The sequence below is a fragment of the Microcebus murinus genome, chromosome X (assembly GCF_040939455.1).
Source record: "Microcebus murinus isolate Inina chromosome X, M.murinus_Inina_mat1.0, whole genome shotgun sequence".
NCBI classification, from domain to species: Eukaryota; Metazoa; Chordata; class Mammalia; order Primates; family Cheirogaleidae; genus Microcebus; species Microcebus murinus.
The window spans coordinates 111,676,061-111,701,978 of NC_134136.1; the positions used below are offsets into that span (position 1 = coordinate 111,676,061).

Consider the following 25,918-nt stretch of genomic DNA (forward strand, 5'->3'; position numbering starts at 1 on the left):
CAAATCAAAACGACAATGAGATACCACCTAACCCCAGTGAGAATGGCCTGTATCAAGAACTCCCAAAACAACAAATGCTGGCCAGGATGTGGAGAGACAGGGACACTCTTACACTCTTGCTGGGACTGCAAATTAGTGCAACTTCTGTGGAAAAGAATTTGGAGAGGACCTCAAACAGCTAAAAATAGAAATACCATTCGATCCAGCGATAGCATTATTAGGCATCTACCCAAAAGAGCATAAGACATTCTGTTATAAAGACATCTGCACCCAAATGTTTATGGCAGCACAATTCACTATTGCAAGGGCGTGGAAACAACCCAAGTGTCCGTCAATTCATGAGTGGATTATTAAAATTTGGTATATGTTTACAATGGAATATTACTCAATTCTAAGAAACGACAGCAAGCTCGCACCACTTATATTATCCTGGATTGAATTTAAGCCCATTATCCAAAGTGAGGTGACACAAGATCAGAAAAATGGGCTCCACATGTACTCACCATCAAATTGGTCTGACTGATAAACACTATGGTGCTCAAAGGGTGGTGGTGTTCACCAGGGATTCAGGGGTTGGGGGGGTAGTCCCACATCTGAGGGATGTGGTGAGCAGTGTGGAGGTGAAGGGCATACCTCTAACCCTTGCTAGGGAGAGGCAAAGTTATAAAATGTAACCAAAATGTTACATTTATTGGGTATCAGGCAGGTGGGAGGGGGGAGGAGGGGATGGGTATTTACATACATAGTGAGTGTAATGCTCACTGTCTGGGGGATGAACAAGCTTGAAGCTCTTACTTGAGGGGGAGGAGTGGCAAGGGCAATATATGTAACTTTAACATTTGTACCCCCATAATATGATAAAAAAAAAAGAATTGGAAAAAAGGAAAAAAAAGAAAAAAGAAAGTAACATACAGAAAATGGAAGTGAGACACAGAAACAGTTGGATTGGTTATTGCTTGACGTTTGCCTTATTTGAACACAGTTTGAACAGTTGGCTGCCTTTGGCCAAAAGTCAGTGATTAGTATAAGAGTAGGTCACAGTCTGTTTACACACCTAATTGGGTTACAGTTTACTATGTACGGAGAAACCTTTTGATCCAAACTTAAAATATGTAAGGAAGCAGTTTTAGGCTAAACTTAATTTAGCAACACTAATAGAAGACTGGTTAAATAAATGATAAATATTCATAAAATGGATTATGAAGCAGCAATTAAAACTTATGCATTTTCCAAGTAGTCTGCCTTAAATATGCATCAGTTTGGTGACTAGAAAATATGCCTCATCTATGTCATATAAGAATCTGTATTCAACCCAGTGTTAAAACATATAATTTGGTTTTGTGTTGTGGATAAAGTAGAAAAAGAACAGCAAAAAATAAACTGGGAAATTAAAAGATTATTCAAATTTACAGTGAAAGAAAGATAATCAAGTAGGCAACTGGTTTCTTTATCGTGTCCAGGGAATTTGTTGTCTTAGCCATCGATTAATGTGTGCTTTCTCTGTGCCAACTGGGTTTTGGATGCTATGCTATCATCAGTGCAGATGGGCCAAGTCATGGCCTAATCCCTCAAGCAGTTTGCAGTCTGGGGAAAATAATACACATACAGTTAGCAATTTGTGGGCAAATGAGAATGAGTACTAGAGATTTTAATGCTACAGAAATTCAGGGGACAAGGTAATTGTATCCTGCTGGGCTGTTGGAGATGCATTTCTAAGGAGGAGGGGAAGTATATACTGTGATTAATAATGGCTTTAGGATTCAAATAAGCCCAAAAGAAAGGAACATCATATTTAAATGGTGTGAACAAAAAGGCTTGGAAGTAGGGAAATATACAGCATTTGTAGAGAGCTAGTATGACTCAATTTGTAGGATATTTTTGTAGTGGAAGAGCAAATAACAGGGGCCTGAACTCTGAGAACCTTGTCTTAGGACCTCTCATTTGGGTTTGCATGCCTTTGTATTTGTTGCTTTTAATTGCAAGTCACAAAATAGCCATTTTAATATTAGTGAGTCTACTGTAGGACATATGAAATTAAGCTGAGAGTTGAGAACTTTACATTCTTGGTTCAATACTATAGTAGGGACAGCACTAGAGTAATGTTAATGGAAAAAAAGCCAAACTCTGTAAAATAATTTTAAAGAGATATATTCTGAACCAAATTTGAGGATCATGATCCAGAGCCACACCCAGGAAACCTTGAGCAAGTGGACTCCTTGTGGTTGGGCTACAGTTTGGTTTTATACATTTCAGGGAGACTGGGGTTACAGGTAAAGTCATAAATCAATATGTGAGAGGCACACATTGGTTTGGCCCCAAAAGGTGGGCTATCTCTAAGAGGGGACTTACAGGTTATAGGTGGGTTTAAAGATTCTTTGACTTGTAATTGGCTAAAGACAGTAAGCTTTGTCTAAAGGCTTGGAATGTGTTAACATAAGGAGCAGTTTATCAGAGGTAAGCCACTGGACATATATTTGTTATGTAAATTGAGGACCTGCAGGTTTGTCTTGCATAGTCTTAGGCCTGTTAATGGGTTACAAAGGATATCCCCAAGAAGGGAGGGGGGTCTTGATGAGGTATATGTGACCTCCCCCCTGTGGCAGGCAATTTAGTTTTAGGATATTCCTTTGGCCTAGAGGGGGTCCATTCAGTCAGCCAGTGGGGGGTGAGCCTTAAGATTTTATTTTAATTCACAGTAACAGCCAGACCTGGAATGTGGTACTACAGGTTCTATCAAGTAGTGCCTCTGTAACCAAACCAAACCTTGATTTCCTTATCTGTAAAACAGGTATGATATCATTCACCTTTCTAGATTCACAGGGTTCTTAATGAGCAGATCAAGTAAAATGGCATAAATACACATCTTGATGCAGAACTGAGGGAACAAAAAAAATAAAATCTTTAGACAGAACTCTCTCTGTACCCCTCTGTTCACTTACCTCAACTCTGATGAAAAGATATGTAACTAGGGGAAGGAAAGAATTCACACAGAGATTTGAACTCACCTGAAAATGAAAAGTGGTAATAGTCCACAAAAATTTCCCTCCACCCAGTACCATAACCATTAGGCACATTATCTCCAGACAACTGGACTCCAATATAAGGTTTTGGGGTTACTTTTTAGCCATAACTATATAATAACAAACATTGTTTTGTTTTGGCTAATTGATCCCAGCGCTATACTTATTCCGTAAACCAACTTGACAAGCTTTCCACAGTCTGCTTTTGGAGAGTAGTAAGTCTTAGGGACTCAAGGATAGCCCCAAATTAACTATAATCCCTTGTCCTTAATTATTTAGAATAGAATGATATTCTGATTCTCTTGGCCCATGAGGTTGCTGATCAGCATTTCTTTCAGGACTGCTGCTCTTTTTGGAGAAAAGCCAGCAGAGTGAGTCAGATCTTTTAAGTTTGGCTTATAGAGTAGCTATCAGACATTGGTATGAATCAACCAGGTGCAATGAGTTTCCTTTGGCATGGTCATTCCACTGGGAGTGTTTTTGATTGTGTCTAAGCTGTTTTAGGGAGCCATTTGAGTGGGCCAATTTCTAAATATATAAATATAGAGTATGTTGCTTCTATGCTATCTTTCCCTTGGCCTACTTACAAGAAAGTAGCTATAATAAATTGTGCTATAAAATGTATTATTGCATTTACTATATGGATGTTGAAGACATTTTTCATTACATTTCTTATTTTGAGGACACTAGGGATAACTTTTCTCTCTAATCTCAAGATTATAAGTAATGAAACTTCTGGGCAACTGGTTTGTTTTTATCTTAGGAATATCATGGTTCATGTAACTTATTGCATTTTTTGGCATTGGCTACTAGGATGTCTATCTCTTCCTTTACCAAAGTTACAGAACCTTTCAACAGATTTTTTTGTGTACAAACCTACATCCTATCTTTGTCTTATCTCTTTTATTCTGATCTTTCCTTTTATGTGTTTTTCTCAAATGCTTATTTTTAAACTTTTATTTTATCTTCTTTAATTATGTGATTTTATATAAATCATCTTTAATTCTTTCGAGAACTAAGTAGGGTATGAATAAATAAAGTGAATTTGATACATAAATATTAAGTTTAATGTGTTTAATTGGTGTACATTTTTTCTTTATCATGATTTGGTGGTAATCTAGGTCGCCAATTAGGTGATATTCAGAAATATATAACAATTGAACTTTTAGATAAGATGGTTTGAGAAGTAAAGCAATAATTGACCATATGCATACAATAGTCCCTGCAATGAACACCTCAAGGTGTGCACAAATTATATCTTGGCCCTTCCTTCTCAAGCTTCCCTGAGTCTCAGTAAGTTTCACCTGGAATCCTTTTATAGGAGAGGAAACATAGTCCCAGAAATATATCACAACTGATTAAGGAACAGAACAGAATAGCTTGGTGTGTATTCCATGATCAGGATCAATTATCTCACACCTACCCTTTGTGATCCTTTCACTGCCATACCATCTCCACTTCACCATAGAAAAACTCCAACCAATTTTTGTAGTTTCTTTCAGCTAGGTATTAAGAAGCAAGCTGATTAAATTAATTTATAAATGTGTGAGGAGAGTTGGTAACCCCCTCTTTAATTTTCCCAGTGATATATGCTTGGTTGTCTCAAAGGATAAGATGGCTTTATCTTACAATTCAGATGTCTAAATCCAGGTTTTCACATTCATCTGTCCTAATAACCAGAAATAAGAATAACAATTTATATTTTAAAATATACACTGCTACATTATTTATAACAGGAAAAAGAATCAATTCTTAATGGCTGAATAACTTTTTAATGCGCGTATATAACAAGGTTTATTTCCAAATGGTACAACATTTAGGGAATGGTTAAATTATGGTACATAAATATAATGCAACTATTAAGAATCATGTTTATAAAGTGTTTAATTTCATAGAAATTCATAATTTCTTATAATGTATGGATAAAAAAGTAGGACACAAAGTGGAATAACACACAATCTCAACTTGTTAAGATATCTTTTTTATTCAGTAAAATTTGCATGTGTTGTATGTGTCAAGTATAGTGATGAGTTTGGTGATATAGCATCAAATAAGATATACATGATGTATGCCAGTGTTAAACAAAATAGGACATCATTATGAAATTAAATCTCCCTTTGGAGATTGGTGATTTTTAGTCAAATGTAATTAATCTCATTTTCTAGTTTATGGATTCTCCAGGACCTTTGTTTCATTTCTCTTCTGCTTTTTGTCTGAGAATTCATAGCTCTCCAGTTCAATTAGAGTGAGCTGAGGAGTTTAAAAACAAAAGCACCACACAATTCAAGCCTGGCATTCCCCATCATCTTTAGATTTTCTTTACCTATGTAGTTAGTTTGCCAGAAAACATCAGCTTCTCCCAGGAATCCATCCTTGCTATTTTGTGTGGCCTGCTTCTGTAAGGGAAGGTATTAGTTTACAAAGGAAGAAAGTGTTTCTTCATGGGCCTTTTAATTTTACCTTACAAACAAACCCACACTCATGCTTTTATAGGGCGTAATTCTTGTAGTTGTGTGACATTATCAATTTATTTTTTGAGACAAATTTCCTTAAAAAAATTTTAATGATACTTATAGGAAATAGACCTTTACTTAGAAACAGTCTTTATTGGAGAAGCTGTAAATGTTGTTTATTTAAGAACTCAATCCTGCAAATACACTTCTTTAGAATTGAAGTTAATGTTTTAATTGTTTGTATCAGGCCATTACATTTTAGTTCTCCCTATAGTTTTAATACAGTATCCTTAAATATGCTCACTGCAGTGACATTGTTTGTTAGATAGTGATGCAACAATATTACATGTCACAGAAAGAACTCTTTTATTCTAAGACCTCAGAGGCATATCAAATTTGTCCCATATGCTGTTTATAATGATTTTTGAATGTAATTTTTGTGACATGCATATACAGTAGGACAAAGGGAGAATTAAAAATGTGAGGACCTATTTCTTTCTGGTTGAATTGTCAGTGTTGAACTCTTGAAGTTATTTAGTATATCTGATCTTATTTATTTAAAAGAAATTTTTAAATACCTGAACTTCTTACATGGTCACATTTAAAACACCAGTTTTTTACATTTGCTCAAAGTCTGTGCTGTGGTATGCCTAAGATAATACAATCAAAGCCACATTGTTTATTCCTCTATTTTCACTCACACATGGTGTCCATTATGCATTGATCTTGTCCAGCAATATTAACTTTCTTTAACTGATTGTTCTGCTATCTGAAGTGTCTTATTAAAATTTAATCAGTAAACTAAAAATAAGCAGCTAATGTCATAGTACATTCTGGTAACTCATAAAAGAAAGAAAGAAAATAAAGCCTAATGTAGGCTTGTGAGGTTAAAGGAAGGTTAGTAGATACTTATTGGCTATTTAAGGGTATATATAAATGACCATTTTTCTTCTCTTGAGAAGTATGATGTAATGGGACAACACTTACAGGTGAGATACTTTCCCATTTGCAGAATATTTATTGTGTTGCCTAGTAGCACTGAACTGTTCTGTATATAGCACTGTGTAGTAGGGTTAAAGCCCATCTGTGCCCCTCTTTTCCACCAAAAAACCTTTCTGGACTGTGACTAAGCCTAGCATATGATTTATGAACTATCTCCTGTGTGTGATTTACTTCCTACTCACCAAAAAGAAGCAAATCCTACTCACATGCATCATCTTCATAATAGGCTCTCCCTATTTTGTCTCATTTCTGCTTTAAAGATTCCTTCTGTCTTACTGCTTTTCTTGTTTCTCTTCCCAAAACATTTCTAGATTTAGAAGAGGTACCTAACTATTCGTGCTATTAGTTCTAGCTTTTTTTTTTTCTTTTTGATAGCGCTGTTCTGCTGCTCAAAGGCGCTTGTTTTCACGCTACTATCGAAAACTCATTAGTTTAGAAAATTATGGCCTTTTGCTGATCTTAAAAGTGATATATGCTTAAATGGACTGAAGACTTGAAACGGGCACATCAAAAAGATGTTCAAATGGCCAATTAACTTACAAAATGGTGTTCATCCTCATCACTTATCAGGAAAATGCACAATGTGATACTACTCCCCCCAACCAGAACAGCAAAGATGGAACAGACAATACCAAGAGTCTGTAAGAATGTTGAGATGTGGAACAACTGGAATTCTGCTGTGTTACTTCTGGGTGTGTAAATTAGTACAACCACATTGGAAAACTATTTAGCAGTAATGAGTAGAGCTGAATACAGGCAGCGTATGCAATGATTCCACTCCTAGGCATACACCCAACAGAAATAGATGTATGAGTTCATCAAAAGACATATATAAGAATGTTTACAGCAGTATTTGTAATAAACCTAAACTTGAAACAAATCAAATGTAGACAATAGTAGAATGAATAAACAAACAAGGATATATACCTAACATGGAATCAGTAGTGAGAATTAACTACAACTACATGCAACAATATGGATGAATCTCACGAACATGATGTTGAGCAAAGGAAGCTTGAACCAAATGAATATACACTATGATTCTATTTATGTGAAGTTCAAAAACAGGCAAAACTCATTTATAGTAAGAAACCAAACTAGTAGTTACCCTTATTGGGAGGTAGTGACTGGACAGGGAGCAGAAGGATGACTTCTTAGGTGCTAATAATGCTCTGTTCAGTGTCTTGATTTGGGTACTTGTTACACAGATGTGCTCATTTTGTGAAAATTCAACAAGGTATATATTTATAATTTATATACTTTTCTGTATGTCTGCTACATATTTTTTTTAAATTAAATAAAATAACAACATATGCTGTATTATTTATCTACTGCTGCGTAACAAATTACCCCCAAACTTAGCAGCTTCAAATAACAAATGTTTGTTATCTCACACAGTTTCTGAGAGTCAGCAGTCCAGGAGCAGCTCACTGGGTGGTTTTGGCACAGGGTCTCTCATGAGATTGCTATAAAGTCAGCTAGGGCTGTAGTCATCTGAATGCATGACTGGGACTGGTGCTGGTGGATTTGCTTCCAAGATGGTTCCCGCACTTGCCTGCTAAAGGAGGCCTCAGTGAAAGCTCTTTGCATTACCACAGGTTACAAAAACTCCCTACAGATAACATATTATATTTATAGTCTTATATATGTTTATATGTATATAATAAATTATATGAATGCTATATTATAATTTTTCTGTACTCAATACATTGTGGGCATCCTTTTTTGTGATTCATTCATCTATAGATCTATTTCATCCTTTTTGCATATAGTTTTATTGAGATATAAGTGCCTATTGACATACAAGTGTCTTTAAAGTGTACATCTTTAAAGTGCACATCTTTAAAGTGTACAATTGGATACATTTTTATGTACATATATATTCATGAATTTGTCACGACAATCAAGATAATGAGCAACCTATCACCGGCAAATTTTCCTCTTGTCCCTTTGTAATCTTTCCTCTCATCCTTTTTAATAGCTAAAAAGCTTTATTTGCATATATAAAGTATCTTTAAAATCCATACTTACAATTGTTCACAGATAGCTCAATCTAATACTTTTCTTTTTTTTTTTTTTGAGACAGAGTCTCATTCTGTTGCCTGGGCTAGAGTGCTGTGGCATCAGCCTAGCTCACAGCAACCTCAAATTCCTGGCCTCAAGCAATCCTTCTGCCTCAGCCTCCCGAGTAGCTGGGACTACAGGCATGCGCCACCATGCCTGGCTAATTTTTTCTATATATGTATATTTAGTTGGCCAATTAATTTCTTTCTATTTATAGTAGAGACGGGATCTCACTCTTGCTCAGGCTGGTTTCAAACTCCTGACCTTGAGTGATCTGCCTGCCTTGGCCTCCCAGAGTGTTAGGATTACAGGCATGAGCCACTGCGCCCAGCCAAATACTTTGTTTAAGTTGTAGAACTCTCACTCCATTTGGAGAAAGAAATACCCACCCTCAATCAAGAATATACTATTGTATATCATCATTGAGCCATATTGCCTGGGTAAGAATGTTAGCTCTGCTACTTTATAAACTCTATGACCTTAGGGAAATTTCTTAACCACATTGCATCAAATTCCTTATCTGTAAAGTGGGAATAATGATAGTACTATATTTAACTCATAAGACTGCAAAGATAAAGGAATTAATATATGTAATGATCTGATAACAAAGCATTATGTTATTATCTACTACTGTTGTTATTCTCATGGGTTGTTATGCTAAAAGCCTATTTTCAGTTTCTCTTGTTGACATTAAAGTTATGGGTTGCATTCAAATAGCCTACCAGAATTTACCTCCTCTTTTTCACTCCTACTTCTATATTACCTCCTTCTGAGCATCTTGCTAAAGGTAAGGAGAAGTATGTATCTAACACTAGGCTGTTTTAGTATTGGCAAGTGTGCCTCAGGGACTTTTCAGATACTGAGAGAGACCTAAAATAGGATGCTTTAAAAATTTCCAAGATCTTATAAACCAAGATATCAAAATGCCAATTACATTTCTACATTAAAAGTTGTTAGTGATCAGTTTGATAGTAGTAATTACACATGTTTATAACTGTTCCTTAAGCACATTAATTAATTCTAAAGAATTAAGGTATTTCCTGTCCTTGTGAAGTATGCTATCAACTTGAAAAAATATGAGAATTTGTAGTGGTGAGAATGGAAGGACAGAGATCAGGTGTTACAGCAAGGAAGTAAGTAGGTTTTACTGATTGCTTATGTTAGACTGAGCAATGGATATTGCCTCTGTTTTAAACCTGTATAATAGGAGTTTGTTTTACTACATTCTCTACACTAAATACCTGTCTTAGTCAGTTTGGGCTGCTATAACAAAATACTTGAGGTAATTTATCAAAAACAGAAATTTATTGCTCACAGTTCTGGAGGCCGGGAAGTTCAAGATCAAGATGCCAGCAGATTCAGTCTCTGGTAAGGGCTCACTCTCTGCTTCAAAGATGGTTCCTTATTGCCGTGTCCTCACATACTGGAAGGGTCTGGGAAGCTCTCTCAGCTTCATTTTATAAGGACAGTAATCCCATTCATGAGGATGGAGCTCTCATGGGTTAATCCCTTCCCAACGATCCCACCTCTTAATACTGCCACATTGGATATTAGGTTCCAACATAGGAATTTGGGGAGGACACCAACATTTGGACCATAGTACAACCCAAACGTTCATCAATAATAGAATGAATATATAAATAGGGATATATACCTTTATGGAGCCAGTAATGAGAATGGATGTACTACAGCTACATGCAACAATATGAGTGAATCTCACAAGTTGTTGAGCAAAAGAAGCCAGATCCAAAAGAGTATACACTATGATTCCATTTATATTGTGAAGATTAAAAACATGTAAAAGTCACTTATGGTGTAAGAAATCAGGCTAGTAGTTCCTATTGCCTGCCACCCCTTTCCTCATCCTGCTAATTCCAAATGTAGAGCTTGCCCTCATCAGTATAAACACCTCTACTACCATCACTTTCACAGAGTGTCCAGGGGTCTGTTATTCAGGGCTTGTGGTCCAGGAAAGTTCCAAGGATGGCTATTTACATGGGGCAAATGGATGGGGATTGGTTAAAGCCTCAGGCATGGATACACATCTTTTCAAAAGGGAGGTCATCAACAAAGGGATGGCTACTGCCCAAGAGAAGCCCTCAGCGTGCACCCCCAGGACAGATTCTGTCCATATGCTTGTTCTTATGGTCTGTAGATGCTGAACCCACTACCAAGGGGTTTCTGAACATTCAAGTAATGCCCCTCTCTAAAAATAGTCCTTCATTTTGATTCTGGTTTCCTTTAGGTCTTTAGGTCTGACCCTTCCTTCCTAGGCCCTACTGATTTCTTTCTTCCCTTCAATCCAGAGGAGCCTTTCCAGCCTGGGAAGGGGGGGTTGGGTGAGTGTGATTGAAGGGGAAACTTGTGTTCTCACTATTTTCTTCAATCATTTCAGCTCTGCTAAAAGACCTCTCATTTCTCCCAAGTCCTTAGAAGATAGGAAAACTTAGTTTTTCTCTTTTTCTGACCCATGCTTGTCTTTCATTTGAAGAAATGAACATAGAATGGCTTAGCTACTTGTGAGGGAGGTGGTAGGTAAGGAATAAAGAAAGAAGGAAAAAGTAAACTCTTGGGAGAAACAAAACTTTAGTTAATATCCTAAAATGTCATCTCACAACACTTGGGTTGAATTAGACAATGAAAGTATTGTTAATATAATTACGTAATTTAGGGGAGAAGCTAACTTACATGTGTGGTAGAGAAAGTACTTGGTTTTAGATCCTTGGTGTTTCAGATGGTGGCAACATTATCAGGTGTAGGTCTCTGTGAGGCATTTGGAATTGTGGAATTCAAGGGAAAGGTCAAGACCGGATATGTAGATTTGTGTTTTATTGGGATGGAAGTGAAAATTGAAATATCACTGTGGATGAAATAAACTATTTCTGTTAGGGAATACAGTTGACTTCAAGTGGTTTATAGACATCTAGATTGTTTGGTGCAGTTTGCGATAACTTCTTTTTATTCACTGAGGTACTTCTATAGTTTTAGCATGATTTATTTAGATGGTTATACCATTATCTTTAATATTTTATTGTGCACTAGAAATATAAGTCCCACTGTCATATAAAATTAATATCTCTCACTTGAACATTATTAGAGAATTTTCTAACTGTTGTTATTGATGGTGCTGGATCATTGTGTTTCAATAATACTTAAGTTGAGCTTCCTTGTATTTCTTTTGACTTGTTGATTTGTGAAAATTCAGTCAGCCATTTTGTTGTATACACCAGGGATTAGCAAATAATGGCCTGTTGCCTGTTTTTCTGTGGCAATGAACTAAGAATGGTTTTTATATTTTTAAAATGTTGAAAAAAATTTAAAGAAGAATATTCATGATATATGAAAATCATATAAAATCCAAATTTCAGTGTCCATAAATAAAGTTTTATTAAAACATAGCCATACACAAATTCATTTCTGTGGCTGCTTTTGTGCCATAATAGCAAGTTGGGTAGTTATAACACAGACCACAAGGCCTTTAAAGCCTAAAATATTTATTCTTTGCCCTTCACAGAAAATGTCTACTGACCCCTGGTGTACATCAACTGCTGTGTCATTAGTAAACTAGTAAGAGACAAGTACCAAAAAAACAGAAGTCCTTGTCTTACATAATCATTATTTAAATCATTTCTTTTCCTGCCCTATTTTTTTCTCCTTGATATCTACCAATATATAACATACTATACATAAATTTTGCTTATTTAACTAAATAGGCACAGGTTAATTATTTCTTCGCCTTTAGATTGTAACTTTCATGAGGGCAGGGATTTTTGTCTATTTTGCTTACTGTTGCATCACTCCCACCTGTTACCTAGGCATGCAGTAGACACACACAGTGTACATTTGAGTAGACACATAGTATGTATCTGTGGAATTAAAAAAAGATGACTGTGCTGAATTTGCTACATATTATTATATCCAAATCTGAGGAGGACCAGAGGACAGAATGAAACAAAATGTCCTTTCTTATCTGTATAACTTGCCTAGCTTTACTCTAGAGATTTGGAAAGGATCCCTGAAATTCAGCAATACCTGACAGCATTTTGGTACTATTGCCTAGTATAGATAGCACTGAGGGACAGCATCTAGCTATTTACAGTAATTTTTAAAAGTATTTGGTAATATGTTATAGTTTTATAATTTATTAATTTATAAATACTTAACATGTAAATCTGCATATGATATACCTATATCTCAAGGTTTTATATAAATTATTGTTTTTATACATTTGAGGTAATGGGCCTGGTGAAGTGAATGGCACATATGAAGTACCTAAAGGTTAGAGTAATTGAAGAATTAAGCAAGCTCTTAGGGAATAGGTTGTTTTATGAATGCAGGGGCATTGCTTAATGATTCCCACTACATTTAGAATGAAATCCAAATGCTTGACCAGCCAGTAAAGCCTTGTATGGTTTGACCATTTATCTCCGTCACCAACCTTCTTTCTTGCTTGCCATGATGAAATCATACTTTGAATTTATTTAAATTCCTCTAATACCATAAGTTCCTTTATTTATAATTAAACAAACTAATATGGCTCCCCCATAGATTCTAAGCTCTTATTAGAGCAGGGATCACAGATGTCTTATTTGCTAACAGCCCAATGTTTAGCAAAATAGTTGAAATGTAATAAAAAGTAAGTAAATATTTGTTGAATGACTACATATGTGAGTGAAAGAGCACTGGACTTGGTGTCAGAAACCTTAGCTTAAAATCCTGAAATGTATTCTGAATCTTGATCTAGTTGCCAGTTACACAGGCGTGTTTGTGAAAAGTCATTGAGTTTTAATGTTAGCACTTTTGGTATGAATATATTGATAAGTTAAAAAAATCCTGGGATGCTCCTACTTACTAGCTATGTGAAGAAGAGTAAGTCAATTTCTCTGAAATTTAGTTTTATCACTTATCAAGAAGTAGTAGGGTTGTTGCAAGCACTGATAAGATCACATAAGTGAAACTGCCTTATTATAATAGATCTACATCAAATACCAATTGAATCTTTATTATTTAAAGGATGTAGAAGTGGAATAAATGCAGAGGTGAAGCTCCCAGAGGCCTAGTAGAATAAACCTTTCACACAGAAGAGCCTTTAGGCAGCTAAAGAGAGCTGTGGCTTTAAGAGACACCATAGGAGGGAATGGACTCCAGGGAGCACTTCATCTCTAGAGCATGCCACAGGAACCTTAGGTCCTCTTGCCCTTAAAAATTAGAAGGGCCTTGGGGTCTGGGGAAGAGTAGGAGGCTAGGACTGTCAAAGCCTTAAGTAGGGTGGCTAGAGATTATAGTAATGGTGCCTCTAAGCACAGTGCATGACAGTGAAGTGATTGAGCTGCCTAATCAACCATGAGAGAGCCATGTGGCTGAAAAGTAAAGACAACATAGAAGTGCTTCTCTGCAAATTAAAATGTAGCCTGCAGTGTTTCGAAACTAATAAAGAGCTAGATATAATTGAATCTCAGAGGATTACTGGAAGAAGGATAACTACCAGGAATAGGAGTCTCCAGGCTATTATCACAGGCGGCTGGGAAAAGAAGGGTAAGTGCAGGTAAGGGACATAAAAAATGGCAAAGGAAGCTCTTAAAGAATTGGGTGGTACACATTCCAAACTTAAATAGTTAATCCAGCTGAAGCTAAAACTTAAAAATCAAATTTTAATTTAAAAAGTTCAGCTCATAAAATATACATTATACTACCCCTGTCTTAAATAGTAATAGTTATACTTAATATATTGAGCCAGATTGACCAACTAGAAAATAAACAAAAGTCAGATGGAACCAAGACATTTTGGGGGGAAAACACCAAATTTTTATTTGCATCCTCATAGATGCTGCTTACTGTTATCAAGAACTTTAAAACTGTTTTCATTTAATCTTCCCTCAAAGCCTTCAAAGATTCAGTTGGTATTTGTTGTATACTATTTATGATAAGGCAGTTCCCTTAAGTCTGGTTTGTGTAGGCCACTAGAACCCTTATTGGGAATGAGCTAGAGCCTTGCACAGGCTTGATATAGTTATAGAAGACAAATTTCTTAACCTCTGATAATTAGACAGTCCGGTAGACACTATAAAGTATGAACATCTGTATGAGGTAGTACACAAGTTCCATATTATATGAGAGTTCAAAGGAAAAAGAGACTACTTCCTGCTCAGGTAATGAGGGAAGGCATCACTACTGATATTGAAGGATGAACGGAATTTTTATAGAAGTAGATCATATAGAGGAAAAGAGCAGAGACATAGAACTGGAACAGTTCAAAGCATATTTAAGGGATGAATAGAGACTGGTTTGGCAGGAATATAGTATAACTATTAAGGAAGGTGAAACCTCGTTGTAGAGGGTATTTAATGCCAGGCTGGGTAGATACATGGGATAGTGACTAATTTTATTTAGATTTCCTAATATCTAGCTAAAAGCTGCTTTGTTGTTGTTGTTTTTAAGTGTGTTGCCATTGCCTTAGAAGTATTATTTAGTTTTGGATGAGGACCTGACTGGGAATTAAGATTGACAAATACTCCTGCTTAGAGAAGTATAAAACTAACACACACACACACACACACACACACACACACACACACACACACACACACACACAAGCTGAAAAAAAGGACTAGAAAGTAGAGCAGCAGGGGATCAGAGTGGAAAGACCAGGACAACAGAAGCAGGGAGGTAACCTGGGGACTTGGGGGAGTTTGAGGTATGGGGTGATATAGATAGTAGGCCTTGAGCCCCATATCTCTGTAACGAAACCATCTTCTTTAAAATAAGATGCTGATCTTTGGAGGTTTATTAGTGGAATGCTAGGTGAAATGACTGACAGGTAGTATTGATTTTTGCCTCCTTAGTTTTATCTTACCCTGAAAGATAGCTGCCTCTAATGATGCCTGTTGTCTCCACCATGCTGACCTCTGGAGAGGCAATTCCTCTTTGAAAATGTTGGCCCATGCCTGACAGCCCTTTCCTTTGTGGTTCCCCCTAACACAGCTGATATAGGCTTGATTCTTTTCAAAAAGACTATTAAATATTGAAGAATAAACGAGAAATAAATTACAAGAAGTCCTGCCAGATTTACCTAGCATCTCTGATATCACTGGCCAAACCACTCTCACACCTCAAATCTCCTTTCTTAAAATCCCAATTTTCCTATATCTCTTCCCTGCTTAACTCTTTCGTGGCTTCTTATTTGTACATGGATTACATTGTAATATAGTGACTTTCTTTTGGTATTTACTGGAGTAAGAAAGGTTTTACAGTTATATTTACATAATAATTATTTTATCTGATTTGAGGAGTTACAGTTAAAATTGGGATGATAGTTGGGAAGGACGAGGAGCTTCTTGTGTAAAGGTGTAATAGTTATAGCTCTTTCCTATTCCCAGAATAGCTTCATCAGGGGTCACTGGATTTCAAACTGTTTCCTATAGTGCTGGGTTGCTGCTGAGGTATATCCAGGCTGCCTCAAGGAGAAATTCCAGTGGGTGGGACTATAGCCCTCCACCCCAATTCCTCTTGAAGAATTCTTCCCTAACCCATTTTATATACTGGTGATCTGCATACGATTTTTTGAGGCCTGTCTGCTGCTTTCAAAAAAGGTAGATTGATGAGAAATCATTAGATGATTTCTAAAGTTACTTTCAGCTCCAAAATTCTCTGAATATCTAGCCTCCTTGATTTCTTTCTTGATTCACTTTATGTTAACTTTGTTCCATATAATTCATATCTTATTGGAAAATAATAGAATTTCAGAGCTACAAAAGGCTTTAGCAGTTATCTTGTCCAGTTTCCCAAAATGAACTCCAAAGAGTAAGACTCCTGAGAAATGTTGATTGCTTACAAAAAGGACTATGTAGCCAAATACTTTGAGATTGTACTTTTGTCACATTGCTTATTAGCATTTTTAAAGGCTCTGAAAACCCTTTAACCTTAAATCAGCATTTTCTACATTTATTTGATCATTGAGTCCTGTTTTTGGATAATACACCTTTTACCATCCTGTGAAGGGTAATTTGGGAAAAACATAGTTCAGCCCTTCCCTTTGCAAAGAATTTGAGATAGAAAATGATTTTCCAGTGTTACACACCTGGTTATCAGGTTTCACTCTGATATTTATTCCTAAATTGTCTCTGCATAGCTTCAAGTAGTTTATAAATTCCTTATGGACTGATAGACTATGTCTTACAGTATTACCTCTCAGGTGTTTAGTTTTATATTAGGAACAAGTGAATAATAAATGTGTGGTAGCTCTATGATTTAACCCTGTAAGAAAATGAAATGATACAGTATGAATTAGCTTCTGTGTATATATATGTTGTTTTCATCTTTTAAAAACAGAATTGCTACTCCCCCATACACACCCTTCCTCTGCAATTGTAATGTATTTTTTTGTTTCTCCAAAGGTTCTGTTGTCATTAGTTCATGGTCATTGATTCATACTGTTTATTGGAAATAACTCTGTGGGCTGCTTTGCCTCAGGGATAATTTGAGTAGGGGTGCTGTTGTTTGACACCATTCAGGAAAACTTTATACTTTAAGGTGTATTAGATTTGCAACAGAATGCCATTGAAGGAAAGCCAGGGACAAACAAGCTAATAACATGCTAACCTGGTTATTAACATTGGACCTTGTGGCATTTTTGTTTGCCATTTTTTGTTGATATCACTGGCTTCCTAAGAGATAAGCATATGATGAATATGATGATTTTAAGTTGGCAGGGGCAGAAACTAATATCAGATAAAGAAGGTTATGGTAAGTTGATATAGAGCCTATGCTTCCAAAATACTGTGTTTCTGTCTCCCAAGGTTAGATACCTCTTTATGGTAGAGAAAACATTTGTGTAAGAGAGCAAGATTGGAACACTGTGAAATGAAATGCTCACATTGACCACATCAGCTGTAATGGAGCATATCTGATGTAGTGACTCAGCCTCTGTGAATCTGACCATGTATATGTGCTCTGTTTTGTATAGAGAATCATCATCCAGGGACCTGTTGGAGACCACCAGAAAACATGGGGAGGGGTAAGTTTCTTTTTTCCTTTTTAGTAATTTAGACTCTCTCCATAGCCACTGTAGCCAGGGAATCAAATTTGCAACTCATAGTATTTTTGTGAACATTTAAATTATATTTCTTATTAGTGTTAGAAAGTTTTTGTCTGAGGCAGGGCTATGTAGAGAAAGACCAACAACCACACATTGCTCACTGGGACAGATAGCTCAAAGTTGATAGTACATAGACCTGGCCAAAACCCAGTTTCTTTATAACTCTTCTTATGGTTCTTAAGTTTTGTACATAGTAACATTAAACAAACAAACACAGCACTATTCTACTATGCAACGAATGACAGTAAAAAATTCATCTGTGAAGTTGATTTGTAAACAGTTTTCATTTCCCTTAAAATGTTAAAGTCCAACATTAAGAACTATTAGATGAATTCCTTGTGTTTATTTTTACTTTCTCATAAGACTTATTTATGGGCAGTGGACAGTGGATAATAGACAAATTTAAGGTCATTTCATTGTTAATATTAAACAGCAGCCATGGTGACTTCATAAATAATTCTAATCAATGTTGATCATGTCAACCTAAAATAATCTAAAGCAGGCGTCCTCAAACTATGGCCCGCGGGCCACATGCGGGCTGCCTAGCACATTTATCTGGCCCTCTGGGTGTTTTTGCCACCACTGCCTGTCCTGCTTAGCAGCCAACTTATCCAGGGCCCACAGTGCATACTCTCCAATGGTCTGAGGGACAGTGAACTGGCCCCCTGTTTAAAAAGTTTGAGGACCCCTGATTTAAAGGGTCAGAATCTAGTTTAAAGAGAGTTTATTGAAGCACAAAGGTTGAGGACAGGCCTGCCCGGGAAGCACAGATTCCAAAGAATGGAAGTCAGTGTTCCAAAGTGTAGAAGTTTAGAATCACTTATAAAGACAAAATTTAGGGAATTTTAACAGAATTTCAACATCTTTCTGTGTAAGGCTTAATGCATAGTTATAACAATCTGATGAGTCAAGGTGGTCCTTCTCTTTCGGAAAAGGTATATTTAACATTCCACACTGAAGATTTAACCATCATGGGGTCCCTGTTCAAGGTGCTGTCTGGTCTGAGTTAGGTACAGGACAATAAAGAAGGCAGTTAATCTATAACAAAGATCAGTGACTGGAAGGGGGAAGTCTGTTCTCTGGTTTTTCCTAGTCATTTACAAACAAGAACAATGAGCAAAAGAGTTAAGCTATAATCTAAGCAGAATTACAAAATATGTTACATTACTTAGATCACAGTCACATCTCTCTCAGGGCTTTAAGTGTTTTAGAGGCTCCAATAGCTTTTTAATTTTATTTATTTTTTCACAATCATAAAATCAGAGTGCTATGAAGGCCCTCAGAGGAAGATTGGATGTGATATAATATAGATAGCAGAATACTGGACACAAAGTCAGAAGGCCTGAATTCAAGTTCTACCCCTACTACATTGATCAAATCCTAGAGCCTCCCTAAACTTGTTTGTTTATATTTGAGGTAGGATTAATACATTCTGTACTTCTAGCCTCAGAAAGTTGTGGTTGGCATAATGTGATAATACATTTGAAAGTGTTTTGAGGCTGAGTGTGGTGGCTCACGCCTGTAATCCTAGCATTCTGGGAGGCCGAGGCAGGAGGATCACTTGAAGTCAGGAGTTTGAGACCAGCCTGAGTAAGAACAAGACCCTGTCTCTACTAAAAATAGAAAAAAAATTAGCCAGGCATGGTGGTACATACCTGTAGTCCCAGATACTCAGGAGGATCACTTGAACCCAGGACTTTGAGGTTGCTGTGAGCTAGGGTGTTGCCATGGCACTCTAGCCCAAGTGACAGAGAAAGACTTACTAGCCCAGGTGACAGAGCAAGACTCTGTCAATAAAAAAATTTAAAAAACAGGGTTTTGAGAGCTCTAAAGTATAATGGAATCAAGCAATGGTATCTGTTCATTGTTGTCCTTATTGAATAAGTATATCTTCATTAGTTCTTTCAATGGTCAAAACGAAGTTATTTGATCAGATGCTTTTCTGTAGACAGCAGGGCTGGGACTAGGGGTTTGCAAGTAACTGAGTAATTTTCTGCCACCCCTGCAATCAAAGACAGCAAGATCAGTTCCTTCTCTTCCTCCTCCTCCTCAGCCTATGAAATGTGAAGACAATGAGGATAAAGACTTTTATGATGATCCACTTCACTTGATAAATAGCAAATATATTTTCTCTCATGATTTTCTTAATAACATTTACTTTTCTCTAGCTTACTTTATTGTAAGAATACAGTATATAATACAAATAACATATGAAATAGGTATTAATTAACTATTTAGGTTATTGGTAAGGCTTCTGGTCAACAGTAATCTCCTTATGCTACAGCTTGCTTGCGCATACCCTTGTATGGGTCCTGGTAGGCAGCCCCAAAGGTTATGGGTCTGTCATGGAAAATACCTTTCCAAACCTTCTTGAGTCAGCTTTTGCTCCTGTTTTCTCCAGATATTCCCTTGGAAATTTATTACCCCTCAGGATTCTGATTCTTTCCAAACCTTCACAAAAGATGTTAATCTCTGATGGATTAGAAATTTTAAAAATAAATAAATTTTTAAAAAATAAACTAGTCAAAGTTCTGGGACTAATTCATGTCATGTCTTGCCCCCAAATCAGCTGTCAGTAGAAGCTTACAGAGTAGCTCATCATGGGTTTGTCCTCACACAATTCCAAGATTCAGGGAGATTTGGAGAATATTCTGGTTGTTGGATACCACCACAGCCATATGGAGAAGAGAACTGAGACAAGGCAACCCATTCTTGTTTCCTCTTTTCCTTTTCAGACTAACCAAGTTACTAGCAAAGGGATCATTAAGTGCTTACTTTAAAAGATGCCTCAGCAAGTATTTGTTCAAATGGTAAGGCAATTAATAAACAGTTGGTCCTTCAACAATATGGGTTTTAGGGGTACTGACCCCCCATACAGTAAAAAATCCAAGTATACCTTTTGACTCCCCCAAAACTTTACTAATAGCCTACTGTTGACCAGAAGCCTTACCAATAACCTAAATAGTTAATAAATACCTATTTTGTGTGTTATTTGTATTATATACTGTATTCTTACAACAGAGTAAGCTAGAGAAAAGTAAATGTTATTAAGAAAATCATAAGAGAAAATATATTTACTAGTCATCAAATGAAGTGGTTCATCATAAAAGTCTTTATCCTCATTGTCTTTACATTTCAGGCTGAGGAGGAGGAGGAAGAGAAGGAACTGATCTTGCTGTCTTGGATGGCAGGGTTGGCAGAAAATCTGTATATAAGTGGACATGTGCAGTTCAAATCTGTGTTGTTGAATAGTCTACTGTAGTTCCTGTTAAAGAACAGGCATGATAATGTAATCTGCAAAGATGGGCATGTTTCCATCCTGGGGATGAGACAAGGGAAGTGCTTCAAAGAATACTGCTTTAGCAACACAGAAGCTTGTGATAGCATTTTGTCTGTTTTTGTTGACCACTTTAAAAGCATTTGTAACATCCTAAATCTCAAAGAGACTCTATCCTTTACTCTCTAAGCTTTGCTTAGTTTGCCTGATTACATTTGTTAATTGCTGACACTGTTATTGGAAAAAGAAAGATGCTACTGTGTGCCATTTTTCTCTTTTCTGGCGCTATACAATGAAGTTTTTGCTGGATTTGGCAAAGATTCTCACAAACGTAGCTCAATGTTATCATACAAAGGGCATAGAGGAAAATACCACAAAGATATGGCTCTAGCCTCATTAAATGAATTAAGGATCCATGAAAACAAAGAACACAGCTGGACAACTGTACAGTTTAGGTGAAAAAATAAAATTGAATTAAAATTGAGGTGAATTTCTTTTAGTATTCTTTGATACTGGATGAAGAAATTATTTGTAAATATATGTCAGAAGAATCATTCTTTTATTTATGTGACATGAAAGATTCCAAACAAATTCTAAGTCTTATAATAAAAAGGGAGTAGGATGAGAACAGACTTGTGTATTTATTTTCTTATTAGGCCACCACTAGTATCCGTTGTGTGTGGCATTGAAATTCCATTTACTGTATATAAATTCTTAGGTAGGGCTTTGTATTTAACACTCTTAAGAATCTATAATTACTTTGATACTAACAAGTATCTGTAGAGTACTTTATAACTTATAGATCTTTCCTCTACATTATCTTATTTAATCTGTATGACAACCCTATGATATAGTGATTATTATCCTCATTTTATATGCTATAAAACAGAGGCTCATAAGACAGAGCCAAATGCAAAACTAGGTCTTATATCTATTTCTTTTCTTCCAGCAAATCGTGTTCTGAATATCCTAGTCATCAGTAGCATGTAAAGTGACTTAAAAACTTAGGAGCTATCTGTTACTGTGGGAGGTATAGAAGACATTATTTTCTAAGATCTATTAATACGAAGATGTTCATATATCATGGGGACTAGACAGATAGGCCAAGGGGAATGGCTCCACGTCCATCAACATTTATGGTAACAGCTAAACACATGTGTATCAGATAGTTGAGTACCTCACATATTAAAATCTGAGCAATAGTGATACATGGCTGCAGTAATTGAAAAGACAGCAGCGCTGATTGGCAGTGATATAGTAGATAATAAGACAATTCAATTCAGAAGCTTGCTCTGTACAACTCACAAGGGAGGTACCTAAAGTAAGTGCCCTGACACTGCTTACCTGGCCTATGTGCAACTCATCCTTTTTGACTGATAGATTTTTATCTTTGTGGCTTTTCTTGCCACAAAGAATATAATTTATCATGGAGCACCAAAACAACATGAGATGACAAGATGGGATACTAGTTGAATAAAGAACAGCATGTATAAATAAAATTATATGCAAAATTCTAGTAGAGAATTAACATTTTCAACAAAGAAGAGAATGTGAGGATTTTGCAAATGTGCATATATAAGCTCACAAAATCTTATGTAAATAATACAGTCAGCTCTCCATATATGCGGGTTCCACATCTGCAGATTCAACCAACCACAGATCAAAAATATTCAGAAAAAAATAAGAGTAAAAAACAGTACAACAATAAAACTAATACAAATAAAAATACAGCATAACAATTGTTTACAAAGCATTTACATTATATCAGCTATTATAAGTAATCTAGAGATGATTTAAAGTATACAGAAGAATGTGTGAAGGTTATATACAAATATAATGACATTTTGTGTAAGAGACTTGAGCATTTTAATATTTGCAGAGGGTCCCGGGACCAATCCTCAGCAGATACCAGAGGACTGTACTGGAATATTTATCTTTAATCATCTTTAGATGAAAATTAAAGCTTTATTCTACCTTTTAATTTCATCCCTGAGCAATTAGTATATTCACGACAAAATGATAAAAGGCTCAGTACTCCCAGTAAGTATTATCTTTATCTACAAAGAAATTTCTGGGATTATTATTTTTATTATAATCTTTCAGTAGAATTTGATTTTTAAAAGATATATCTGCCTTCCATCTCAATTTTTTCTGTCTCAGAACACACTTTTATTACTACATCTTCTAAGTGCTATAACAGCAATTTGTGGTATCTATTTGTCTAACATGCAATTATTGATGACTAATTTCACTGTCTACCTTAAAAACAGAATTTCTGGAAGAAGTTCATCATGCTGTCTCAATAATAGCAAACCACAAGCTGCTCCTACATATCCTTCACAAAATAGGAATAATACTTAGCCATGAATCTTCAAAAAGATTAATTTTGCTTTGTTGCTAGAAAACAATATATCTGGAATAGCTAATGTTTCTAATCAAGCAGGCCTTATTTATAGAGGATAACTAGAATAAAAATAGGAAGATAACTTAGCATTTTTTTGTTTCTTCTCTTTCAGTAGTTAATCTTTGGAAATAGCTTTTACCTACCCTACTTAGAAGAAAATCTTAGGTCTACAAAATCTTAATATGAAAAGTCATTTTCATATTAATTTTCTATACTTAATGGTAACATGCCTTTAATGTTCTAGTAGGAATGAATGTATATAATCATGCTATTAAAAAAAAAACCAGTAGCAATGCTGCCATTTAGTCTTTGTTTCTTATTAAAACATAGCAGCATAATTCCTTTGGGTCCTTGGATGTCCTTGGCTCCATTAGCCCAAGGAACCCAAACATGTCCCCCCACTTATCAAGACTTAGTGGAAGGAAAGATGGTTGACAGCCACCACAGTAAATATCTAAGTTCTTTGATTCACTGCTGAACTACTGCTCAATTGAAGCCATTTCTAAACTTTACCTCTGAGCATACAGCTCCCTATTTTCAAACAGGGAATGAACCTTCAAACTGACAAGGTTTGTAACGTGACTGTCTCATAATGTAGCACCTAATTTTATTTGGCAGCTCCCTGGACTATAGTTCAAGTGAAGGCATACATTTAAAGTCAATTAATTATTTCATTTTCTGGCCTATATTGGTTCTGAGAGTCCCTTTATCATGGTGACATATTCATGCCTCTGTAGTTTAGATGATGTCACCAATTTATTATAAACTCCTATCTTCATAATTTTATAACAGTAATACAAATCTTCATGAGGCTGACAACTGCCATCATGTTTTCTTGGCAAATCTTTTCCACACAAAAATGGGCTATTTAAGGGTCAGGCTATTTTTTTTTTTAACTCATTATAGTGTGTGATGCTTTTTGTCTCCGCTATTTACTTACTAAAGGAGAAAATAACCTTTAGTACATAGTTAGAACGGTTTCTCAACCTCAGCACTATTGGCATATTTTTAAATTGAGGCAAAATTCATATAACATAGACTTGACAATTTTAAAGTATACAGTGCAGTAGCATTTAGTACATTCACAGTGTTGTACAACCATCTAGTTCCAAAACATTTTCATCACTTCAAAGGAGACCCCATAACTCTTAAGTAGTCATTTAGTATTCCTTCCTCCTCCCGAACTCTGACAACTTCTAATCTGCTTTCTATCTCTATGGATTTATTCATTCTAGATATTTCATATAAATGGAATAATACAATATGTGACCACATTGTATACATATGGCTTTTTTCACTTAGCATAATGTTTTTTAGTTTATTCCTGTTGTATTACTATTAGTACCTTATTCCTTTTTATGACTGAATAATATCCCATTGTATGAATATACCACATTTTGTTTATCTGTTTATCAGTTGATGGACATTTAGCTATTTTTTACCTTAGCTATTGTGAGTAGTGCTGCTATGAACATAAATGTACACATTTTTAATTGAATATCTGTTTTCAGTTCTTTTGGGTGTATACCTAGGAGTGACTGTTGGCATTTTAGACTAGATAATTCTTTGATGTGGGGGCTGTCCTGTGTATTATAGGATGTTTAGCAGCATCCTTGGCCTCTCCCCACTAGTTGCCAGTGGGACTTCCCACCCTTAAAGTTATGACAACCAAAAATATATTCAGATATTACCAAAGGTCCCCTGGGGGGACAAAATTCCCAAGGTTGAGAACCATTGATTTAGAATAAAGGAAAGAAAATCTTTAGAGATAAGCCATATTTCACATATTATGATGTTTTCTTTTTAAATTTTTTTATTATTTTTTAAATAGGATTTTTAAAGGGAAGTTTCAGGTTCACAGCAAAATTGAGTGGAAAGTACAGAGATTTCCCAAATACCTCCTACCCCAACACATACATAGCCTCCCCCATAATCAACATCCCTAACCAGAGAGGTTCATTTGTTACAGTTGATGAACCTACATTGACACATCATTATCACCAAGAATCCATAGTTTATGTTATGCTTGTTTATTCTATGGGTTTGGACATATGTATAATGACATGTATCTATCATTATAGTATCCATACAGAGTAGTTTCACTGCCCCAACAATCCTTTGAGCTTCACCTATGCATCTCTCCCTCCACCCAAGCCCTGGCAACCACTGATCTTTTTACTATCTCCATAGTTTTGTCTTTTCCAGAATGTCATATGGTTGGACTCATTCAATAAGTAGCTTTCTCAGATTGGCTTCTTTCACTTAGTAATATGCATTTAACATTCTTCCATGTCTTTTCATGGCTTGATAGCTCATTTTTTTAGCACTGAATAATATTCCATTGTCTGGATATACCACAGTTTATCCATTCACCTACTAAAGGGTGTTGTTCCACGTTTGGGGAATTATGAATAAAGCTGCTATAAACATCTGTGTGTAGGTTTCTGTGTGGACCTAAGTTTTCAACTTTCTTGGGTAAATATCAAGGAGTACAATTGCTGGATCATAAGGTAAGAGTATGTTTAGTTTTGTAAGAAACCGCCAAACTGTCTTCTAAAGTGGCTATACCATTTTGCATAAACGCCAACAGTGAATGAGAGTTTC

General features: G+C 35.9%; 1 protein-coding gene across 1 annotated transcript in view; it reads left to right on the forward strand.

The window, feature by feature from the left end:
- The window catches only part of PRRG1 (proline rich and Gla domain 1), a 95,573-nt gene that overhangs the window by 24,614 nt on the left and 45,041 nt on the right, over nucleotides 1–25,918 (forward strand). The window contains exon 2 of the mRNA XM_012736659.2: nucleotides 17,502–17,552. Within this exon, the coding sequence (XP_012592113.1) occupies nucleotides 17,543–17,552 (10 nt within the window). The 5' untranslated portion in view covers nucleotides 17,502–17,542. The remainder of the gene's footprint in view (nucleotides 1–17,501; nucleotides 17,553–25,918) is intronic.